We start from the raw sequence: 23,949 nt of genomic DNA on the forward strand, positions 1-23,949 counted from the left end.
ATTAACGGTGTGCAACGGTGTGGTCTGAGGAACCACCGGAAAGGTTATGTATTTGCCTGCACTGGTTTGTTGGGTTTTGGATGTTTGTCTGGTGGTCATATTTCAACTCAAGATAGAATTTGGTTTATATTATAAAAAGGTATAGTTTTCATGTGAAATAACTGATAACTAGAGTTGCTCCAATAATGCCATGTCTTTCAATTCAATCCAATACCAATACTTAGACTCTGCCAGTCCATCAAAACACCAGCAGGTTCTGTACAAAGATACTAAGCCCAAGACCACATGGCTGGTAAACGATGTCTGAGTCACGCTGCTCTACTCTGCCAATCGTCTACTTCCACTGAAGAAAAAATGAAATGATGTGGGTTTTCACAACTGGACTCGCGCTCGAATCTTGTAATGTGGGCGGCGGAAAGACGCGACTCAACCTCAGTTGCAGGAAATCAGACATGTTTGATTTTTAAGCCCCGATTTTGGAAGCATGGGTGATTTTACCGTCCCAAAAGTGGAGACACAGAAGGCAGCGGTCAATGTCAGAAAAAAGACCACGCCAAATAGTACAACTTTTTTTCCCTAAGCGACGCCCTCATTCTGCACTTACTGTGTTCTAAGTCAGACTTCTTTTCAGGTACTTCTTTCAGCTCCTTCTCTTCGCTGTCTCCTAGAAATACATCTGCTTTTCCGGCGACTTTTATTTCCCTTTGAGAGAACTATAAACAAGTTCAGGAGACAGATTTGTTGCCTGCAGCACTGTGTTGTGCCAACATTGGTCACAGGACATAGTTGACCAATCGGGACACGCATGTGTTTCCGACGCTCACGTAGGAGAGAGGACACAGACACACTTTTGTATTATAGTACATCAGCATCAGCTCTAACAGACTTGTGTAGTGCATCCGCTTTTACGATTGTCAGTCGTTTTGTGTGAACAGTTGTTCTATTTGCGCTAAATCCACTCATGAACTGTGGGCCCCCCATTCTTCACAAAATCTTTTAAGACTAAAAAATTCATGTAAACTGTGCTCAGCTTTAGCTGGAGCATTTGTTACACACAGCTAAGGCTCTGGTCTTTGGTTACTTTTATAAACATACATCGTGCTTCAATCTAATACTTGCTGTTATTTCCCAAAACTGAATATTTTCTCATGTGTTTGGTTCAATATAAACAAGAATCCCTGCTATTAACGACTTCTCCAGCTTTGTTTACAGAGTGATGAGTTCTTTATTTGATCCGAGCGTGGAGTGTTGACTTGTGTGAGAGTGCTATTATTATTTCTTTAAACTCCAGCTGACTGGGATCCCGGGCAGTTTCCTCTCTTGACTGTACATCAACGGAATAAAAATTGGTGCGTAGGAGCCAGACTGGCAGAGTGCCCAGAAGTAATATTCCTGACTATTGGTGTGTACGTCAGACACTTGAATGTGAAACATTTTATACGTTGTCTGAGGCTCTTACAAGACATTTAGTTGCAGTCAGGTTTTGTGATGGGATATATGGCTGAATCTTTGGAATCGGTTCATTTCAAAGAGTCATTCGAACGACTGTTTCATTTTTACATTGATTTATTTTTCTTTTTTGTTTTTAGGGGTAGGGTAGAGGACTCCAAATCTCATCTCTTGAGCAACTCGTTACAAAAATGGCTTACAAAAAACTTCAGAGACTCTTGTGTAAATGCGAAGTAGGTGGAATTCACACAGTAGCCAATATGATATTTCAACACATTTAAAGAAAATGTTCCTCTTTATTGATTAATATATTTAACCTCTTAACCCTCACCTGAACAGAGCACTTTGGCTTTACCCAAATCCAAAAGCTTCGTGACAAAATAGCAAAAGAAAACTGACAAAAAAATGCAACAAAAAAGCAACCAAAGAATAGAAGTGACAAAAAGCTGACAAAAATTTTACAAAAATGTTACGTGATGTGTGAAATGTGATTAAAAAAAAGCGACGAAAATATGACGAAAATGTGACGAAAAAGTGACAAAGATGTGACAAACAGAAAAGTGACAAAAAGCGATGAAAACAAAAAAGTGACTACAACTCGGCAACAACACAACCACAAAGATCCGTTTAGATTTCAGTGGCTGGCTTGTAGGCTGTAACCTGTTAGATTTGTATAAATCCGAACTGGAGAAAATGCGCTTGGTTAAGGCGGGAGTTAAGAGGTTTAGTGTTTGCAGATTGTGTTCAATAAACAGAAAATGCATCTAAATATGAAGCAGTATGTGTGTGCATGGGGTCTTTGGGGAGTCATTTGTAAAGAGCAGGAGAATTACTGTTGGAGATCCCGGGAGATTCACGGGGGCAGCATGCAAGCTCAGACTTATTGCTGAGAGGGATTGCATTTGACTGGAAAAGTAAAAGTGTGCCATGGGACTGATTTTCTCCTGCTTTGAAAATGTCTTTTATTGTACAAAGCCTTCACTTGTGTTGCTGCTTGCTCTGCTGTTCACGCTGTCCTTTGCTTTTGTTCAGCTACATCAGTGGAAAATTTAGGACGAAAAATATCAGTTCAAACTGTTTTCTAAAGCCATTCAAAAGGATCCTGTCATGAACATCACGGGAGACACATTGGCCACCACACTTCGAAAAAGAGGTGACGGAAAGGCCAAGACCACCTCGCCAAAAATAACCGTGCATCAAGCTGTTTTCGTTCCCAAAAAATGAGTAATTGTCTCGGGGCGGTTGGCAGTTGGCAGGCAGAGGGGAGATGCGTTGTGTTTAGCTCTGATACATTTTGATTTCACATTGAGGTGTAATCCTTTTTAGTCATACCTGCTCCAGTCTCTGTCGGGGCAAAGATGCATGTGACAGACTGATGGAAATGAGGGATTTCGATTAAGGCCAGGGGACAGCCCCGACAGAGGTATTTTGTAAAAGAGAGAAATTAGCTACAGCATTTATTGGTTCAAATAGAAATTTCTAAATGGATTATAGTGTCACGTTTTTTTAAATATATATATGGACAGGATCAGGTCTAAGGAGAGGCTGTCCTGCTCACAGCAAAGATTCTTAATTATTTATTAGTTTATTTGACAGGGACAGTGCACATTAATGAACATTTCTGTAAATATAATTAAGGTGTATAAAGCCAACAACAATTACAAAACATAAAACAATATAAAAGTTGAGGCTGCATACTTATATAAATGTTGATACAATTCATACATTAATAACATCTGAATGTTCGTTCTGTGACTTGCACAATACAATGGAGATTTAGGTGCAGGGGCAGGTCATACAGTTCAAACAGAGGACATTATGAGAATAAATATACAGTTATTATTTACAATATATATACAATGTATAGGGTCAGCACATCGTTGATTGGATTTCACCCAGTTTTGACTTGTTTCACCAATAAAAACTTCAGAAACAAAAGCTGCCTTTATTCTATTAATAACATTTATGAAATGTTACACAGTATGGCTTTGATACAACTTAACTTTATAGAAATTGCTATTTATTTCATCAGATGGGTTTTATTATGACTCAAATCCCATTGTTGTCACTGTGTCGCTTTACGCTTTTTAAACAACGAACCTTGAGGTATTTCTATCAAAGCAGATAGTGAAAACATGATCCGTGCACAAGGGAACGAGACTTTCAGCAGTTCAACTATAAAAATGCAATGCAATGTAAACAAGAAAATAGAAATAAGCAACGCTATTGTTGCTGTTGATTCTGCCTACTCCTTTCGGGCGTGTGTTGTTTTTGTCTTCTGAACATCTGAATACTCAGCTGATTCAATAAAAAAAAGACGAATGAATGTTGCTCTTTTAATCTGATTGTTGTCAACAAATCTGTACCTATTGGTCAGCATTGATTTAATGCCAACTTTTGTTTCTCCCGTGGGTCTAACCACCAGGAACCTGCGGTGGAAAGAGTTTTTTATTAAGTTTGGTGTCTTTGGTCAAATCAATGACCTCTTCTGGCCTTTTTTAATTTAGTTTAAAGGTTGAACCTTTGCTCTTTTCACACACTGAAGATTGCTTTTCTCTTTGGTCACTTTGCTAAGGGTCACGGAGGCGAACAAGCCCATCACTCCTCAACATGATGTCAGCAACAGAGCTAGCAAAATGGGCAGCAGACATCTCTGTTGGAGAAGGACTCTATAGAGGATCTTGATCTTTTTTGGCTGAGTGGTTAGTGCTTTTTCCTCACAAGAAAGTCCATGGTTCAATTCACAGATCACATGAGCCTCTCTCTGGGAAGTTTGTACAGTACTCAACCAGATCTGGACCCAAATACTGAGCCTTTCTGAACCGAATCCTGGATCTGTTCGATAGTAAGTAGCTCAAGTGAGGCCTAGTAATTCTTCCCCGATGTGAGATTGGAGATATTACTTTGTTGTGGAGTTTCTTCGCTTTGATAAATAGTAAATGTCATTATGCGGATTAGTCCAAATTAACTACAGTGGCCTCTGTGGTCCAAAAGGCTTTGATCTATTGTGTGGACAGAGGAAGCTACAGCTGTGAGTCTAATCTAAACTGAATTGGGCTCAGAAGGCACAGAAAATTATGTGTGATCGCTCTAATTACAGCGGCACCATCTGACCCACTGGCACACAATTCCTTCTTATTTGGCCAAGTTACAGATTGCTGATTTGTTTTTCTGCTCTGAAATTAAAAGCAAACGTGTTATGTCTTGTGTCGACATACATGTATTTGTAAAGTTTAAAATTTTTTAGTTCAAGTTGACGCACTTTTTGCATCAACATAAAATCATGTTGGCTCAAACTTAAATTTTTCACACTTTGTTCTGCAGTGTAAAATATTATAACATTACTGTCTGGATAAATGTGTATTGGAAAAAAAAAAGACGTCACATGTGCCAATTTGGCTTTAAAGGGATATTTCTGGATTTTTGACACAGGGCCTCATTTCCTAGTTATTGCCGGGAAATAGAAAAATCTTTACAGTATTTTCCACATTTTGAGAGTAATTTATCACATATTTGGTCTCTGATTTATGTCATAATGTTGCTCAAAATCATACTAGGGGCCAGAGGTTTTGTGCTAGAGGGCCAGATTTTGCCCCTGGGCCTAGCATTGCACTATGACATCATCAAGAGCTTAGCCTCAGATTAACTCTGGTGCAATGCATCAATAATTTTACATGGTCTCTTCTTAATCAATAACAATCAATTTATTTTCTCATTTATTTTTTGACAAGGACATTGATCTTTGGTATTGATTTCATGTTTTAATAGCTTTCTTTCTTTCTATTTGTACCCTTAAAAACAAATCTTGAAAGGTACTGCCTTTGATGTTGTTGTTGTTGTCTATAAAGTTGTCTTTCGTTCGTTACTGTGTAACCACATCGTGCTTTCCAGATGACACTTGTTGGAGCTTTGAAGGAAATCCTTGGATCGTTATTGCGGTTCCAACAGTCGCAGCCAGAGACTTGAACTCAATCGATGGCATTTGGCTCCCTGCAGGCTTTCCAGATATGACTGCTCAGTCTGAAAAGGGCTTGACCCTGAGGGAGCCCACTCAAGGGGGGATTGGAGAGGATGGCTATGGCACTCATACAATATATTTCCAAGCGCAGTCCTCCGTCCTTCCCGCTGATGCATATACACTTTGCTTCTGTCTGGTCCATTGAGCAAACTCACTATAGCCTCACATACTGCTGTCACTGGCTTTGTCCCATTTCTATCTCCGCCTCCACACGCAGCAGGTGAGTGGCGTGGCCTATAGATAAAGCCCCTATAGCTTCAACGTGTTGGCTTGCTTTCTCATCTGTCATAGCAGGCCATTTTAACCTTATCAAATCTATCTGCTCCTCCCCCCTGCACTCTCCGCAGATGCCGGCTGTCTTTCCCATCTAATCGCGTTTCATATCTACAGGCTTTGTGGAGTTTGGGGAGCGGTTATACATCGGTTTCTGGGTGGAGACGAGTGGGAAGAGCATCAAGAAAAGCAATAGTGACATGAGGGGGAGATAGCAGTCTGAAACAGAAGACGCATCAGGGCAAAATTAATTAATGCTTTAAAATATGTTCTTGCAATTGACAAAATCTGCAGTTTGCTCATACACGGTTATATGCATTTGCAAACAATAAATTATGTATCACAAATGATGTAGATTCTCAGAGGTTGTTAATTACATTTTGTAACATTAAAACAAAACAACAGCACTTGCATTTAAAAATGAAGCGGAAGAATAGATAATAATGCACTCTATTTAACTGTAAAAGATCAAGTGCATCCTTGTTGCGATAACTGGCCTTTAAACGCACCATGCTGCATAGTGATTTGCAGTCTATCCTCACAGCAAGAAGGTCCGGGGTTCGATTTCCAGACGGTTGGGGGGCTTTTCTGTATTTAGTTTTCATGCCCCTGTGTTTCGAAGGCTTGGCTAATCATAATCCTGGCATTAAACAACTTGTCTTTATTGTACAGCAGAGCTTTTTCCGAAGGGTAGGTTATACCCAAGAATCTGTCATCAAGCTCTTGAACCAGGATCTTAGCCAGGAGGAGCACCTAGCTGGCTTGTTAGCTTTCTGGCTAAGTTTGGGGGAAGATGGGTGGAACATCACTGCCTTTATGAAACTCACACAGACACATGGAGAACATGCACCCCACCCTACTCGACTCAGGAATCAATCTTGCAGCTTTCTGTGAGGTTAGAGGGGATAGTCATTCATCCTCTATGCGTCTATAAATCCTTTTTTTAAGACAAACCGCACCATAAAGTGATGTCTAAGAAAGGGAATTACCCTAAAGTGATTGTATTTCTTTAGTGTGTCCCCATAAACAATGGAAGAACAACCTTTGGACGTTCAGCTTTATGGAAAAAAAATAAATGCTGGAATATGTTAAACATAGTCAGCAGAAAAGTGGGATCCAGCTCTCGGTCACCAAAATGATTAAATACCAGCTCATACTTTCTTGCATCTTATCAAATGTACGTCTTGATTTGAGGTTAAGTTGTAATAGACTTTTGGAAATGGCTTCAGTTTGATTTCATGCAGCAGAGTGAGGGAGGCCATTGTAATGTAACAAGGGATGATTAAAAGTCTCTTTGATGTCTGGCCTCCAGGATGTACCAGCAGAAATAATGCATTTGCTGTGGTTCTCATATCTCTGTCTTTTTTATGTGTTACAGTGGAATTCGAGACTCTGGACTTAGGTTCTATGCAATCTGTCCGTCATTTTGTCCAGTGCTTCAAGGAGAGAAATCTGCCCCTCAACATCCTAGTCAATAATGGTAAGAAGATGATGCATATTATCCACCTGTCAGTAAGATGAACTCTTGCTTCCCTGCCGTCTCTCTGCTTTCACCTGTGTTCACACACTGTGGTTCACTCCAGCTCCTCAAAGTCGAAGAAGTATTGTTAGCAGTAGAAAATGTATTGTCCCCGTGGGGAAATTCATTTGCAGTTAAAATACACAATACAACAATGACAACAACTAACGGATCCAAATATTGACAACATGTAAAGAACGGACCTGAGCTCAAACCACGGCCCATCAACCTCAGTATAAATTATGTCAAAACGTTACCTACGTTCTTTAAATCCCTCTCTGACAGACCAGCTGTACAGAATGAAAAGAAAAATCACAATTGGATACTTCATTATCTTTACATTGTCTGTGTAAAATTACTTGAGGTACAAATGTCTGGTCCTGTTTTTAGACAGTGCGGGGCACCTGTACCTTCCACCTGAGAGGAGCAGCTAAAACAGAGGATGTTTTGAGTCCGATAATATTCGACCAGCTTTATCTAGAGCTCGAGCAAAATAAATGTCCTGACTGTACTTATTTTCCTAAGAGAGTTATTTTGAACCTCACTTATGGCCCAAGACCAACAGATGGAACACTCTCCACAAAAGCATTGTAAAACATTTTCAACATGGTTTTGTCCACCTGAAAGCACACCAGTTTCTTCATAAAGTATAGTCTCTGTTGACCCTTTTTTGTGATGTGTATTTTTCTCCCACTTTAACTTCTAAGATCACACCCAGATACTTGTGCTCAGAAACGGAATGAATGGCTTCTCCTTTTATGATGGTTGGGCTTTGTGTAGACTCCCGCCTGAAGTCAATGGTCAACTCTTTCGGGAACTCTAACACCAAACCCGCTACATTGCACCAAGGGTTTGCTTTATATGAATAGTGACTTAATACTGGCCTCTGTAGATTTCTTTTTCCAGTGGCACATACAGTTTATGAACTCTTCACATGGACTATACCCAATTTCAAAACATGTAGGGCACTGTGTCAATATATAAAACCAGTTTTTCCTTCTAGTGTAAAAAGCAAAACGTTTTATAAAATGTACTAAACGTTTAATTGGTGTGTTTTCGTATATGTTCCAGCGGGTATAATGCTGGTCCCCGAGGGTCGTACTGAAGATGGATTTGAACTGCACTTCGGAGTGAACTACTTAGGTCACTTCCTGTTAACGTGGCTTCTTTTGGATAATCTAAAGCAGAGTGGGACGCTCGATTGTTTCTCACGAGTCGTTCACGTCTCCTCTTCAGCCCATCGCATTGGAGAAATCAAACTCAATGACCTCAACAGGTAGACGCATACGAACACATTAATCTGATTAGGACTTATTTGTTCTTGACTATTCGATCGGTTTACACTTGTTTTGTACTTTACAATGCTTGACAAGCTTCTACGATGCTTATTCACTCCTTGCTCAGTGATGGTATGCTGCAATTGTAGCCACAGCAGTCCAGGGGTAGACTGATGGAGAAAAGGCTGCCAATCTGACCGATATTGTAGGTAGAACCAAAAAACAATTAACCAACCAATTAAATACCGTATGAAAATATGGATAAGTATATGTTGATTTAAACTTTCATTGTGAGCCCCTGGACCAAAACGCCAGAGTTAACAACCCCTGTTAATTACAATTTGTTGGAGGCCATGTAATTTGCCCCAGACATTTTCAGTTCCTTCCTCACTGTCCAAGTGTCTCATTTAGAGCTGACATTAGTGGGCTTCAGGTGGCTCTTTCTTCAATCCACATTAGCGAAATTAAATTCAGATTCTTTATTAATCCCCAAAGGAACGATTCACTTCCGCATGCGGTGACTCTGCTGTCCACAGTTATTACAAGCCCAGAGTGGCTTTTTTGTCAAACCACTATAGTTATTCATCTCATTTAATTTATTTATAGCACAAATGGTTTGTTGTCGTTAGAGATGTATCGATATGCACTGTGATATGTGAGTTGATCGAATTGTGTTTTATCGGTGGTTTTAGCAGCTGTATCTTAAATGAGTCGGATAATTTATGGAGATGGGAATCTGACCAAAAATCCCCATGCCTCTTCTACACCACTAGTTTTGTGACTAGACAACGGATTTGCGTTTTAAACCCTGCATGCTCTAGTTGTTTTCCATATAGCCCTAACAATGTGTGTGCCTGTCTCCCTACAGCGAGTATTATTCAGCCCACGCCGCGTACTGTCAGAGTAAACTGGCCCAGCTGCTCTTCAGCGCCCACCTGCAGAAGGCGCTGAGAGCAGGAGCTTTCACCGTGAGCTCGTTCGCCGTGGACCCGGGGATGGTGCACACGGCCCTGTACCGCCACATCTGGGCACCTCTGCGTTTGGCACAAGGCGTCGTGGCACAGCTGCTGTTCTGGGTATGACGCACCTCCCTGGCACTCGCACAGAGACTGTTGACACTTCAAAGTTCTGATCAGATCTAATCAAAAAGGCGGATTTCTGATTCATGTAGAGCCCAAGACCTGTCGAAAAGTTGTGCCACACAAAACCATTATTGGTTTAAAATCTTTATAACCTAATAGTAATAATGAGAGTCTAGCCTAACCATTTTTTATTGGACAATGTTTTTATGCTTTATTTGTGTTTTGAAATAGGAGACTAATAACAAATTCAATCACGCAGGTTAAAGCAGTACTAAGTAACTTGTTTACCTTAATAAATCCTTTTTGTAGTCCCTCTGGAGGTAATACAAGTGTTAATCAATGGGATGATTGGGGGGTCTTTCATCTCCCCCTGGTGTCTGTGACCAGAAAACCACAATTAAAACTTTGCTGCCACCAGTTGGAGCACCAATACACACTAATTGAATCTAACTGTGGGCTAGCGCCACTTAAACAGTATTTACAGCCAAGTTTAGAAAAAAATGATCTCCCTTGTGTAATTGGATGTACAATATCCCTCTCTCCCTTTGTCTTTTCTGTCAGCGTAGAATTTACTCTCACGGACAATTAATACGTAAAAATTGCAACTTGCTATTACAACTGCAGTGGCGCTTAGGGCCTCTAGGGGCATGAGTTACTTATTACTGCTTTAAGTCTCATATACATCAGTGTCAATCTCCATTTTGAGTAATTTACCGTAATTTCCGGACTAAAAGCTACCTTTTTCACTCGCTTTGAACCCTGCGGCGACGATGCAGCAACGTTGCAGCTTTTGTAATTTTTTATAGTCATACAGATCATTGTGTCAATAACAATGCACCTATATTTAATCATAGATAGAGCGCAACGCAAGTGCTTTAATACGAGTGGGTCTAAAAGCACTCAGGTATTTCTAATGGCAGACGTGAGAGAGACGCAACAACAGCTCCAAATCAAGACAAGACAATGGGGAATTGTCGACGTCACGCGGTTCCTTCTGCACAATAACAGGGGGCAAACTCTATCACTGTCTCTCTCCATCTCTGTCCGCGATGTTTGCTGCACACTGGGGCTGGAAGATGTCCTCCGAATTAATCCTCTCACCGCTGAAATACTGTATTATGGAGGGACAAAATGAAGTGAGGGCTAAATTCATCAAAAGTTAGGGATTCAACTTCGGACACTGAGAAACTCCTGAGACAAGCCGAGGAGGGCGGCTTTAAACACGGCCACTTTAACACACTTTTATAAATGTAAATCCACGTTCTCTTGGATTATTTGACCGCGCACGGAGAGAAACGTCCTATTTTTCCTCGTGTTCAACTGCGCTTTGTAACAACGCGGACACCTGCGGCTTACAGATAAGTGCGGCCTATATATGTGCTTTTTTTTTTTTTTTTTACTTGGTGCAGCTTTCATTCATTTGCGCTTAGTAGTCCGAACATTATGGTACAAGCTCTGACCAGAGGGACACAGTTCAGACTAAGTTAAAGTGCTGCCTGACTGTCTCCCACTAAACACTAAACAGGCTTTTTTATACAACGTCCTTGAAGAGGAGAAGAACTGTGGCATCTCAGCGCATCTCAGTGATTAGTCCACGGTGAAGCCAGGCTGCTCTGTTCCCTAACCGTCATCTCTTTCTAGCTTGAACCAGATTTCTCACAAATCAGGCAGGAATGTTATCAAATATGCACAAGACAGAGAGAAAAACATCTTTGAGCTGTCTGTCCCAAGCTCAAGGCTGAGGTTGTTGTAACATGAACTTCAGAACATAATGATTTTTTTTCTGTTTGTCTGTTTGTTTGTTTGTTTGATTGATTCTTTTTAAAGGAGCACTATGCAACTTTTTAGATAAAAAAAAAAAAGATATATTTGTGCACATTTCACCTTTTAATGTCTCGGTGGCGTTATGGGTGCAGCATGGCAACTTTGCTTTCCTCACAGTGGCCTCTATGACGCTCCAGGATCAATTGTTTTCAGGGGTTTGTACCAGAAACTTAACCTGGCTAACGTCAGGCTGCTGTGTGCGCTCGAATCATTTCGAACTGCACAGCAGCCTGGGGACCATGGCCGAAATTTTCGCATGGATTTGGGAACCAATCACAGAACGAGAAGGGACGCCAAGACGATGACGAGCTATTCGATATACGGAAGCTTGTAGTTTATTTACGGATTAAAAAAAAAAGGTTATTTACGGATCAAACATGACAGCAGCAGACGCGACGCTATTATTCGATCAAACTTTAGACCTTGTTCTAAATAGTTTAGCTCAAAAGTTTACAGCGGGTACATCATACGTCATCGGATACGATGATACGATTGGCTGTGGCTACGTGCAAACACATGATAGACATTCGTTGCGCCCAATAAACGGCTATGGACGATCGTACACCACACCTCTCCTACGAGAAAATGAATTAGTGGTCCCCAGACTAAATATCACTTGTGATTTTAGTCTGGTGTTAGCCAGGCTACCAGAAACTGGCCAGAAACCCAAAATCAATTGTTTCTGGAGCGCCGTAAAGGTAATTGTGAGGGAAAGCAAAGGTGCCATGCTGCACCCATAAAGCCTCTTAGTCACTAAAAGGTCAAACATACTCAAATATCTCAAAATGTCTTTTTTTTCTTTTCATAAAACGTTTCATAGTGCAGCTTTAATATAAACATCTACTCATTTCGAAATTTCCTACATGCATCACACTTGGACAAAAACAACCATGTAAGACCATCTTTAACACCAACTGTAGCTGTACCAAATTAGGAAAAATGGCCATTTTGTAATGTTTTATAATGGGTTTTATAATGTTTTTCCACTACTGCCGGCAGAGGCTTTTGCTCTATCTCAAATCCTGACCAGCCCAGTCTCTCACTCTCTTATTTACAGAGACATTATATGAAAATGTAAGGCTGCGCAGACTGTTCCAAAAGGATTTCAGCTTGTTTATGTAGCCCCGTCCACAAGCTGTTGGTTTTATTATGAAGCCCTTCTTGCATAGCTGAAGGCAATGGTCGCAGGTTCCCCCTCATGTCCTTGGGAGTTAATGCAGTGCGACATGCGTGCGTGCCCTGGACCAAAACTGCATTTGTCACAATCGTTTACCTCCGAGCTCAACCTTCTGGCTTTGTGTTTTTCTCACAAATGTGAACCCATTAGGTACACCGGATGTGCCTGTAGCGATTACGCTAAGGCATGAAATGTATAGTCATTCTCAATTGTTCCCGCACCTTTATGTCAAGCGAATGCATAATGCAGCAAAACAGTGGTTCTAGCAACATGCTTTTATCAAAGAGATAAAGGAGCGGTGCCAAACTCAACACAGATTTGCTTGAAGAAGTTTATTATTTTACCTCAAGAAATGAAATAAAGTGCAAAAAAATACTGTGTATCTAAGGAATACGATTACTGGTTAATATGTACCACACAGTTAAGGCCAATAGAAAATAAGCATAATTGATTATTAGGGCTGGGACAAAATGTCAGATTGGATCACAATACTTTGTACTGCAATACCAAGTATCGCAATACTTTCAATACCCGTGTTTGGAGGCATTGTTTATCATGCTCTCCTTTGTTTTCCAGTTACAATTACACACCACTTGTTACATTTTTTATTATTGCACTTTTCAATCTTAACGCTTCAATAAATGCCAAATGGTTTATGAACTTTGGACATTTGACATTTTAAGGTAAACATGTTACTTATCATAATTACTTACTGTATCGCAATACGCAGCCCTATGAATTATCTCTCCAAGTTACTAATCATGTAAAACAGGCATAGCTTATATGCTGTTAATTAAATGGATCCTTCTGACAATTCCGATTTTTAAAATGATTTGTGGTTTTACTGTAGGCACCAGTGAAAAAAAAAGAAAAAATCTAAAATATGGCTAAATGTTTGCCAATGGTTTCAAACTAGACAAAGTAAACACTAGATTTCATATATTTGGTGATCGCTTTCATTCAGAAATGTGAATAATTGGCGACTAATGCTAATGCCTATTTTAATTTGCATACCGGTCTGTATAGCTTGTGGTACGACAATTTTCTTTTAAATGTAGCCATATCGCATACACATTAAAAGGGTGTTCAGTTCAAACCTCTTATATTTTCCAACAACACATGACTCAGCAACAAGTGGACCGGAATGAGTGTTGTCATGGAAACAGAATTCCTTTTCACAGGTACAAGAAAGTGTTCAAGGATGATTTTTATTTTATTTTTCAGACTACTCCGTCAGTGAATGACGCCTACATGCGCTGGTGTGTTGTGCAAGCAGTAGTTCATCATTACGTACAACCTAGCACAGAGAAATTCTACCAGAAATACAGTATGATTATTATTATTTGCACAAATGCGCGCTCTGGTTTTGGTAGGAGCTGAACATACAAGTCTAGTGTTGATGCTCCCATGATCTGCTCATGAAACCTGCAGCTGGTCTCAGGGCTGACACACAGAGCGTTGTTAAAGCGCATCAGGGCTAACACAAAAGCACACACTCACACATAACATGCATTTACCCGTAGCCTGGTGCCTACTGATCCTAACATCCAGAGACATCCATCCTCCTCTGGCCTTCACACTACACACTCAGAAAAAAGCCTTTGTTTTGAAGGAGGAAACTTGTTGTTGTACTTGTCAACCTGTCAACACTGTGTTCTTTTTGATGCTCCAAGTGGGTTATATTTAAAAACTAGAAGCACTTCAACATGAAAACATCCTCCAAGGACTTTTGGTTTACAAAAAGTGGTGCAACTCCAAAAAAAAACATGTTTTACTAATGTTGCTAATCTCTAGATTGTCTGCTTTTGCATAGTGCTTAAAAGTAGGATTATTACTCTTGATATTTAAATATTTAAACACCTTCATCCACTTCTGAATGATGGATAAAGTGTTTCAAGTCTTGTAATGGGGTGATAATCATTGCCAAATATTTATATGTGTGATTTCTACTTATATAAAACAGTTGTAGGTAAAAACCTGTTATTGGTGGATATTTTTCTTTTCATAAATCTAGAAGATGTAAAGTGCTCTATAAATGATGTATGTTGGTTGAGACAGCACATTAACGGTGCACAATTTTTTTTTTCTTGCATACATAGTTTTTTAGTTCATTTTGCAACAGTCCAGCAACATCCACCTCTACTGTTAGTAATAATGCGTATTTTCCTGTCAAGAACACATTAGAACTCACAACGTTCAACATGTTAACAATGGGGGGTGTTAATTTACACCTATTTATTTGTGTTTCTTCCCCTCAGACTCCTAAAGAGGGCGCTGCGACTGTCCTGTACGCCACTCTATCACCAGCGCTGGAGGGAGAGCGCGCGGGAGGCTACTGGGCCAATGGACGCAGGCAGATGACATCACCGCAGACCTCTGACCTCCGGCTGCAGAGAAGCCTTTGGGAAACCTCGGCCCGAATGCTCGGTCTGCAGTAGCGCTGGCCCAGTAGAAGAGTAGAGATCTCGGTGTACTCGAGATGAAAGCATCAAACAATAACAATGACTTTTGACCTGGAACAACCAGCCACTCGCTCCCTGTCGCCCTTTCATCTTCCGCTACTCATGCCTCTTGTTGACATTCTGTACGTCGCCATCTTAAATCCACAAATGTGATCGGTCAGGAGCAAGGCACATGACGTTATGTTGCAGACTCGCCAAAGAAGGGCTAAGGGAGTTTGGAGACAGCTATCTTTTCCACTGTGAGCCCTAAACAGCTACAAGTAGTAAGGCCTACAATAATAATCATATTGTATCATTAGTAGTAATAGCTGTCATTCATTTCCATTAGGACCGAGCTTAATCTTTAGTCTGACGGAACAAATTATTCTACTGCACACAAAGCTGCGCTCACTCTGCCTTAAAATCAATACTAAGGAATTTATATTAAGTTTTTGAGGTGAAATTGCAAAACTAGATTAGATTATAATCCATTTTGAGATACACACATAAATGTTAGAATCCCGTTGTTTGCCTAGTGTCCATGTATCAAGTTAATGAGTTACTGTGAAGCCTCAATCTCAGTGCTTTGACATATCTTTCATCCGTGCTTCTCACTGGGAGCACTTTTTTTGGGTTACCGCAATACAGTGCGACAGTCTGAGACGCTGTTTTGAAAGTAAGTTGTGAACAAAGGAATGTGAAATCAATGTACAGAAACAAAATGGCAAAACATAGCTTTTTTTTTTTTATTGTTAACAAAGTGCAGAATACCGTTTGTCCCCTGCCCATTCTTCGGCATCTAATAAGACACTCTTTTATCTCCGGATTGATGTCTTTAAGTACATGCAAATTAGGCATCCTCATTGCAGCAAAATGCTCCTCTTTGCGGTCAACCGGGACTTCAATACGCCAAGTATTCCCTGGGCGGATTAGCGGATAGTTGTAATTCCTCTTCAGACACTAACAAGAAGATATACCCCCTTTGTTCTGTGAAAATTTAACATGTTGAAGGATTTCTAGACGCTTTTGTCTGCTTTTCTCCCTCAAACACAAAAAAATGGCAATGGAGAAACGCCACTTTAGCTTGTCCCATTTAATCTTCCATAGAAATATTTTTTTTAATGCTTTTTATAGACCAAAATAACAGAAGTCCTTGGTCCATATTTCACAATGATGCAGAGCACAAAGGTAGTCCTGGAGGCAAAACACACTGTTTCCATTCAAACCATGATTGGCCGCTTGTTATATCGCCACTTCCTCGCTTTGGCACCGCTCCCAGTGCATTGTGGGATTGAGATTTTCCCCCAGTGGTGAGAATCTAGCTCCATCTGCTGAGCTGACACACAGTACATCCAGGCGAAAGGCTTATCTGAACATGCAGAGAGCAAACAAATGCTTGTGTTCTCATGCTAGGAGCTCACGTACTGTAGGCTGCGGCCCTAATACTTCTCCACTGTGAGTTACCACTTGGCTGTGACGCGGTGGAAGTTTTATCTCCGAGAATTTGCTCAAATCCTTCCCCCATAAGTAATGTGCGTCTCGCCGTTTTTGAAAACTGCCATCCAGCAATCGTGAAAAAAGCAACCTGCCGTATGCGAAGCAATAGAATCACTGTGGTCGCTCCAGTAGTTCAAAGCAAGGCATTGTGGGTAGGAAGTGAGGGTGAACTAAGTGTGTAATTGAAAATGATACCAGCCGTGAGCTATTCATTTATCAGGAATCGCTTTTTTGCTACAATATGTTGTATAAAAACACGCTTCACTGTGGGTTGGGATGTGGGCTGCACACTTTTGGAAAAACAACCAATTGGTATTTTTCTGACAAATATCTGACCGGTGATTAGATATGCGTTTTATGTTTTAGAAATTAATATTCAGCTCACTTTGCACTTTTTAAACATGCCTATGACGAAGACTGAAATATGAAATCACATGCATACATACGCAGCCATTCCAATTGCAATTTCCGTGTGATTGCAATGAATTGTCCAGCCCTAGTTTGGACTAAAAGTGGGTTATTTGCAGGGTCAGTAATGGTGTTAATAGTCAGCTAATATGAAGACTATTTTTGGGTTGTGCATTATGTAAAACCTCATTTTTAAACCCATGTGCTATGGGAAAAAAAAAAAAAAAAATGGGGTCACAATAAAATGATAGTTCTGCCCCGAGGCTACAGAGGAAGCGGAGTGAGATTGTGGAGTGAAGGATTAATGGGGCCGACGAGGATGGACTTGGAAATGGCAAATTTAATCAAATCCATTAAGATGATTATTCAGATTCAGGTCTACAATGCTAGACCACTGGTTGAAAGTATGCATATACTGTACAGTTCAGATTATAAAGTGATGGACAGGTATTTAAAACCCTTAGGGGGTCATTTATCAAGGCAGGTGTTGAATAGCGGGAACAAGATGAAGAATAAAATCTGCTAGTTTGTAATTAATTTACTGTTTGATTTTGCCTGTATTACAGAGTAAGGGCCCAGAATTCGATATGTAAATAGGACAATGCTACGTGAGTCAAAAAAAATGCATCTGCTGATTCAATTTTGCACGTGCAACACACTGCACATGAGCAAACTCTTGATAAATGACTCCTTCAATCTCGAGCAGCCAAAGTGTGTTGGCATACATTATGTTCATGAAGTTCTGATATCGTCCCTTTCGAATCACTTTGGGTACTTATGGAAAACACTATACAAGATTCTCTTCCCCAGGAAATAAAATCAATACTTAAAAAAAGTGGTAATATGGATACTCTCACATGGTCAGCTACACTGAGATACTGTTATTGAAAATGACAGTACCTTGCTGTATAACAAGCCTAAAAGGCCAAATATAACTTTCACATTGGATTTTCTACACTATGTTCCCAACGTGCGGGGAATGAGTGCCAGCAATCTCTTCTCATTTCAATTAGTGTTTTGGAGAAGCGTTCACTGCCGCAGTGCTTCCTTTTCTCTGCATGGCTCCCCCTATAGGCTGCCCCCAAGAACTGAATAAATAAACAACCGAGCAACCGCCATCTGGACAGCAACTGCATCCAATCAACACCAGCTAAAATCACTGAGGAGAGAGAGACCTACAATCTGGATAAACTTACGGGGACGGTATTTCTGAGCACAAAGATTTCCAAAGACGATATGATGGTGGTGTAGGACCAGTGGGTTTCTTGTCAGATAAGCCTATACTGTCTGTGAACTTTCTGAACTCGATTCGAAAAAGAGCAGAACTTTTGCTCCGGTAACTGTATGTGGTATTGTTCGTGTGTGAATTTACATGTCATTTCAAAGTCACCGCTAATGTCAAGCAGTGGCTTATGTACTGTACGTAGAACGGAGATGCTCTAAATCAGTGGTTCTCAACTCGTGTAGTTTTCGGGACCCCCCTTTCAAGTCACATCTCGAATACAAATCTGAATTTCAGCTTCTTACTGAAAATACTAGCAGTTTGGCCCTGTTTTAGCATTTTAGACATCAAAAACAGTATTTCCTCAGATTTCTGTTGATTTAAACATTGATCATTAAGTTAATCTCTTAACCCCCACCTGAACCAAGCACATTGTCTTCAGTTCGGCCTTACTCAGATCTAAGTGCTTCTTGGGGGGAAAAAGTGAGAATGAAAACACCACAAAAAAGCAGCAAAAGAGCAGACATGTGACAAAAACTTGATGAAAATGCAACAAAAAAGCAAAAGAAATGTGATGAAAAGCTGATGAAAACTTGATTAAAGTTTGATGAAAACTTGACAAAAAACTGATGAAAACCTGACGAAAACCTGATGAAAACTTGACACAAAGCTGATGAAAACCTGGCGAAAACTTGACGAAAGTCTTATGAAAACCTGACGAAAACCTCATGAAAACTTGACGAAAATCTGGCAAAAACCTGATGGAAACCTGATAAAAACCTGATGGAAACCTGATAAAAACCTGATGGAAACCTGATGGAAACCTGACAGAAACCTGATAAAAACCTGACAGAAACCTGATGAAAACTTGACAGAAACCTGATGAAAACTTGACGGAAACCTGATGAAAACCTGACGGAAACTTGACGAAAGTCTTATGAAAACTTGACGAAAATTTGATGAAAACCTAACGGAAACGCAACAAAAATGTTACAGTTTGCTGGTTGTGGCTCTCAAATGAGGCGTTCCACTGGCCAAGCTCTCCAGTCGAGAAGCTTTTCGATGTGGATAAAGCCGAACTGGAGAAACTGCGCTTAGTTAAAGTGGGGGGCAAGAGGTCAACTATCAAACACACAAAAATACTAACAATGTCAGCAGTCACTCACTTTTGAGTCCTGACCGACCAGTTGGGAACCACTGCTCTAAATAGCCATTTTTTCCCCCCCTTGACAGACTTGGGATGACGTTTATATTAAACGTGTAAACCCCGAGTTGAGCAAAACTTAAATCTATGTGTGTATAGGAAGAGAAAGACCATATATACAGTATATATATCTAAAAATGCATACAGGATTGCCGTCAGATGCCCCAAATCTGGTGTGAGCATTTTGGCCATCTGGGCTCCTGTAGCATCCCCCGAAATGTGCGAGATACTTTATTTTTTATGATTATCGTTGTGGAGATTTGATTATTGCTTTTGCTGTGCCTAAAGGAAATCTCCCTCTTTAAATGTGTAGCTGTGAATTTTCCCCATGTAGATAAGAGCTTGTAGACAATGTGATAGCGTCTTGTCCCGTGCATTGTTGTTAGTTTTTCCCCGGCAGTGCAGTGTGTGTGGTGAGGGAGACAGAGCGTGCGTTTGTCAAGATAAGGGAGTCTGTGGTGTTTTTTTTTTGTTTTTTTTGCTCAATGGTGGTGACATTCCAGCAGCAGCAGACACCTTTTTCTAAGTATCCAAAGCCTATCAATAAACATATCATTGTGCCACTTGGTTTCCCCTGTTCATTTTTACTCTTCGTGTGTGTCAGAAAGAGAGAGAGAGAGAAAGAGAGAGACCGTCAGTGCAATGAGATGGCATGAGACACAGCGCCTTAAGCAGGGTCTGAACTTTAGAGACACACTCACACACACACACACACACTATGGGCTGGGGGATAATATTATTTAAGCATTAAATTTGTGTGACAGCCTCGCTATAGAGTCTTTATTCAGAGCCGGTTTGAAAAATTGAGGCATTACACTTGATTATGTTTCATTACCACAAATAGATGTTTCATTTATTATACAATGCCTGGAAAAAACAAAAAACAATGTCATTACCTGGATATAACAATGCAAACAAGTAATAGAGCCTCCTATTGGATCATTATGTACGGGAAATTATTGCTCAAGCGGAAACAAGTTAATTAACCCCAACTAATGCAATAGCTTCCATTTCTTACAGCTGAGCAGCTAAGGTCAAATTTTTATTTGTAATACAAGCACCAAAAGTTGAATAAATGCTCTCCGTAGCCTATGTAACAGAACTTTTATGGTGCTTTTTACCCTTCTTTGTTTATAAAATGTCAATTTTTTTTTATAAAAACAGATCCAGTGACACTATTTAATTATCTAATCCTGTCACAAAGTGTGTGTGCATCTTAGTCCCATGAATGAAGCAGGTTTTCGGGTCCTGACTGTCCTGAGCATGGGCGCCGTATGGGGGTGGAAGGTTAGGACAATTTTTTTTTTTTTTTTTTTACATAGGTTTAATGTGCTAGTGTGTATTTTTATTGGGTGAAATCTTATCTATAAAAAATTTAAGGGGCCCAGAATTTTGTGTTGCCATAGGGCCTACAATTTCTGGTGGTGCCCCTGGTCCTGGGATCAAACAAAGCCAAGTTGGAACAAAAGATTACAATCATGTAATGGGCTGAGGTCAGTTCCAAATAAAAGGGTAAAAAGTTAAAAGGGCAAAATGAAATATTAATATCTGGGCTTTACAGTATATGACAAACTTTGGAAAATTACACCTGTATTTATTTATTTTAAACATTTCCAAATTTACCGCTTGTATTGGTGGACAATAAAAAGAGGGCTTAAGCCGATACACAAACAACAATGTGGTGGTTGTAGAAAAGATGTTTGTTCAACAAGGATCAAATAATTGGGAGCCATAATGTATAAAAAACATGGGATTGCAGAAACAAGACAACTGTCCAACGCATTACTGAAAACTGGAAGGAAAGAGGGAAACCAACATTGACACAAGGCAACACTGGATGAAAATAATCTTGTGACGTTGTAAATGCCTTTATTTTACTTTTTATTTTATCTTTTGGATGACGCCCAACAAAGAAAGAAGCGACAGTACAAAACGTTTTGCTCTGGTAATTTATTGCTTTATACTTGGCACCAATTATAGTTTATAACAAGAACTATAATCCCCAAAGCATCATAAACATTATAATAGGCCCTCATTCACCCATTTAGTGGCAGCTCTCCCTTTATAAATTCCTTGTGGGAGATATAATGAAGTCTTTGCATGCACACTGTAGGAAGTGGCTAATAAGCATCCATTTATGCAATTACCTCCAAATGACTGAGATGAGATTGTTTGCAGCCAAAGTCAGGGATACAGTCCAGGGTTCCTTTGGCTGCAATCAACGTCACGGCTCCTGGCAACAAACCCACCCTGATTATGCAGTGTTAATGTTACATTCGGACGTGTCATATGGAGTTTGGGATTTTTTCAGACCCAAACTGATCACTATATGCACCGACGCTTTCATCATGTTTCTGCATCTGCCGGATAATGTTATGTTTGATGGTTTTTATCAAGCATCAAATTTGTGATTCTGTAGTCAAAGGAAGTGATTCTTCAAACAACAGGTTTCTTCATTCTTAATCTTGCTATTTATATATACTATCATTAAAGGGATGTTTCAGCATTATTGACATAGGGCCTCATTTCCTAGTTTTCCAAAGTGTTGTTGATTTCTGGAGATATATATATATATATATATGTAAGGATTAAACAACGAGGAGCCGTGCATTAGACTGTTATAATGCACGACACGGAGTCGAGAACACCACGATTCACAGCGAAGAGCATTATAACCTGACCTTGCATCACATGAATGATCGCATTTTGAGGGACTATTTTCTAGCAGATCACTCCGCCGCTGCGTAGTAATCTGTAAATGGTCTCAACTTATATAGCGCTTTTCCACCTACATTAGGCACTCAAAGCGCTTTACAGCAAGGATCCACTCACCCATACTCTCATTCATACACCAATGTACGCAGACACTGGGGGCAATGTGGGTGAAGTGTCTTGCCCAAGGACACAACGACAGTGTGCACTTTCAGGAGGTGGGATTCGAACCCCCGACCTTCCGATCATGAGACGACCCGCTCTACCATCTGCGCCACTGTCGCCCCACAGTCTGTCTAGCCTTGCATTAGCCTAGCGCCACAAAACTCTTCAAACATAAGAACTGCATGGTATCAGCAACACTCTGGATAACTAGGAAATGAGGCCCTATGTCAAAAATCCTGAAATTTCCCTTTAACCCCACCACATTCAACAATCTTCCTGGTCGTACGTTTGTCATAATATCCCTATCTACTCACTGTCTCTGTTGTAATGGTTTAGACCGGACACTGAAGTGAGAACATCCGCCCACTGCGACTGTCACTCTCACACTGACGCAGGACAATCAGCTGCTCCATCAGACAGACATGCCAAGCAGCTCACTTAACCCGACATGACAAGATGTGAACTAAAATCCTTCAGTGCAGTTGACTTCTGTACTGTAGCGCAATGATCTGCTGAGCTAGTTTATTTACATTGACTGAAATAACTTTGCTTTTCTAATTTTCTCATAGATATTTAGAAACATTTACATATGTACATTAATCAGACTTTACCCCCTGATTTCTGCAGAGACCTTCAATAACTTCTGACCTGCAAATGAAACTGTGTGTTTTTTGTGATCAGTCATTACAGAGATTCAGCGCCATTGCCTCCATATTGGTCTGTGTTTTTCGTTAACTCCCACTGCCAGCCCAGATGACAGCTCTGTGCTGCCTGGAGGCGTCCTCCGAGATCCAGTGGGACAGGACTTATTCATTAATTTAATTAATGTACACCATTTTAAGGCTTTAAGCACTGACCTTTCCATTACAAGCAACCTCCAGCTTCAGCGGCAGGAGTGATTATTCATAACATTTTCATTAGAGTGTTTTTAATTGGATGTGTGAGTCATTTCTATTTTATTTTAATAATTGTAAGGTCTGTGTGCATATTTGTTTTGCAGACATGCTCTCATTTGATTCAAAATGGTCTTGAAATTAGCCAAAACAGAGTGTTCACAATTTGAAGTCTCTAAAAGATGAAAACAAAACAAATGCCTTTTGATTTACCTGGAATTTTTTTTTTTTTAAAGCTGGGTTTTGCCTCATGGCCTAAAAATGTGACAAGTAGTCCTTTTCTGTATGTTGTTCTATAATGCAGAGACAATTAGTGTCAGTATTACGCAACATCATGCCTCATTTAGGACTGTGGATTGCAATTTTTTGCTCTTTCAAATGCTTCATTAGTTTCTCAGTACGGCATTGAATACTAACCTCAAAACATTTGTAAGCCTAATCTAGTGGCCGTACCTTCCTTACCATTCAGCCACTTCTATCCTACCCTTGTCATGATCATTTAACATGGATGGACACTCATGGGCATGGTATAAATAGACCTGACAGATCAAATGCACAAGACCATGAGAGGATGCTGATTTTCCTCATTAGCCGTCTCTAAATGTTCGATTAAACCTTCATTTATCTTGCTGTGGCTGTGGGTTGTGGGGAAGGCCTGACAGACCAGGGCCAAATGATGCATGGACCCTGTCACTGATGCTGATGGAGAGACGCATACATCCAACACAGCTTCACCTTAAGGCCAATTAGGGAGGGTGAGAAACTATCTGTGCTATCAGTGCAATTAC

At 40.2% G+C, this 23,949-nt stretch overlaps 1 protein-coding gene across 2 annotated transcripts in view; it reads left to right on the forward strand.

Moving 5' to 3' along the window:
* The window catches only part of LOC306968160 (polyprenol dehydrogenase), a 50,807-nt gene extending 33,816 nt beyond the window's left edge, over nucleotides 1-16,991 (forward strand). For both annotated transcript variants that reach the window (XM_079563474.1, XM_079563473.1), the window contains exons 4-7: nucleotides 7,119-7,220; nucleotides 8,331-8,535; nucleotides 9,405-9,612; nucleotides 14,878-16,991. In XM_079563474.1, coding sequence (XP_079419600.1) covers nucleotides 7,119-7,220; nucleotides 8,331-8,535; nucleotides 9,405-9,612; nucleotides 14,878-15,057 — 695 coding nt within the window. In that variant the 3' untranslated portion in view covers nucleotides 15,058-16,991. The remainder of the gene's footprint in view (nucleotides 1-7,118; nucleotides 7,221-8,330; nucleotides 8,536-9,404; nucleotides 9,613-14,877) is intronic.
* The last annotated feature ends 6,958 nt before the right edge of the window (nucleotides 16,992-23,949 follow it).

The sequence above is a fragment of the Gobius niger genome, assembly GCF_951799975.1.
Source record: "Gobius niger genome assembly, chromosome: 9".
Classification (NCBI taxonomy): Eukaryota; Metazoa; Chordata; class Actinopteri; order Gobiiformes; family Gobiidae; genus Gobius; species Gobius niger.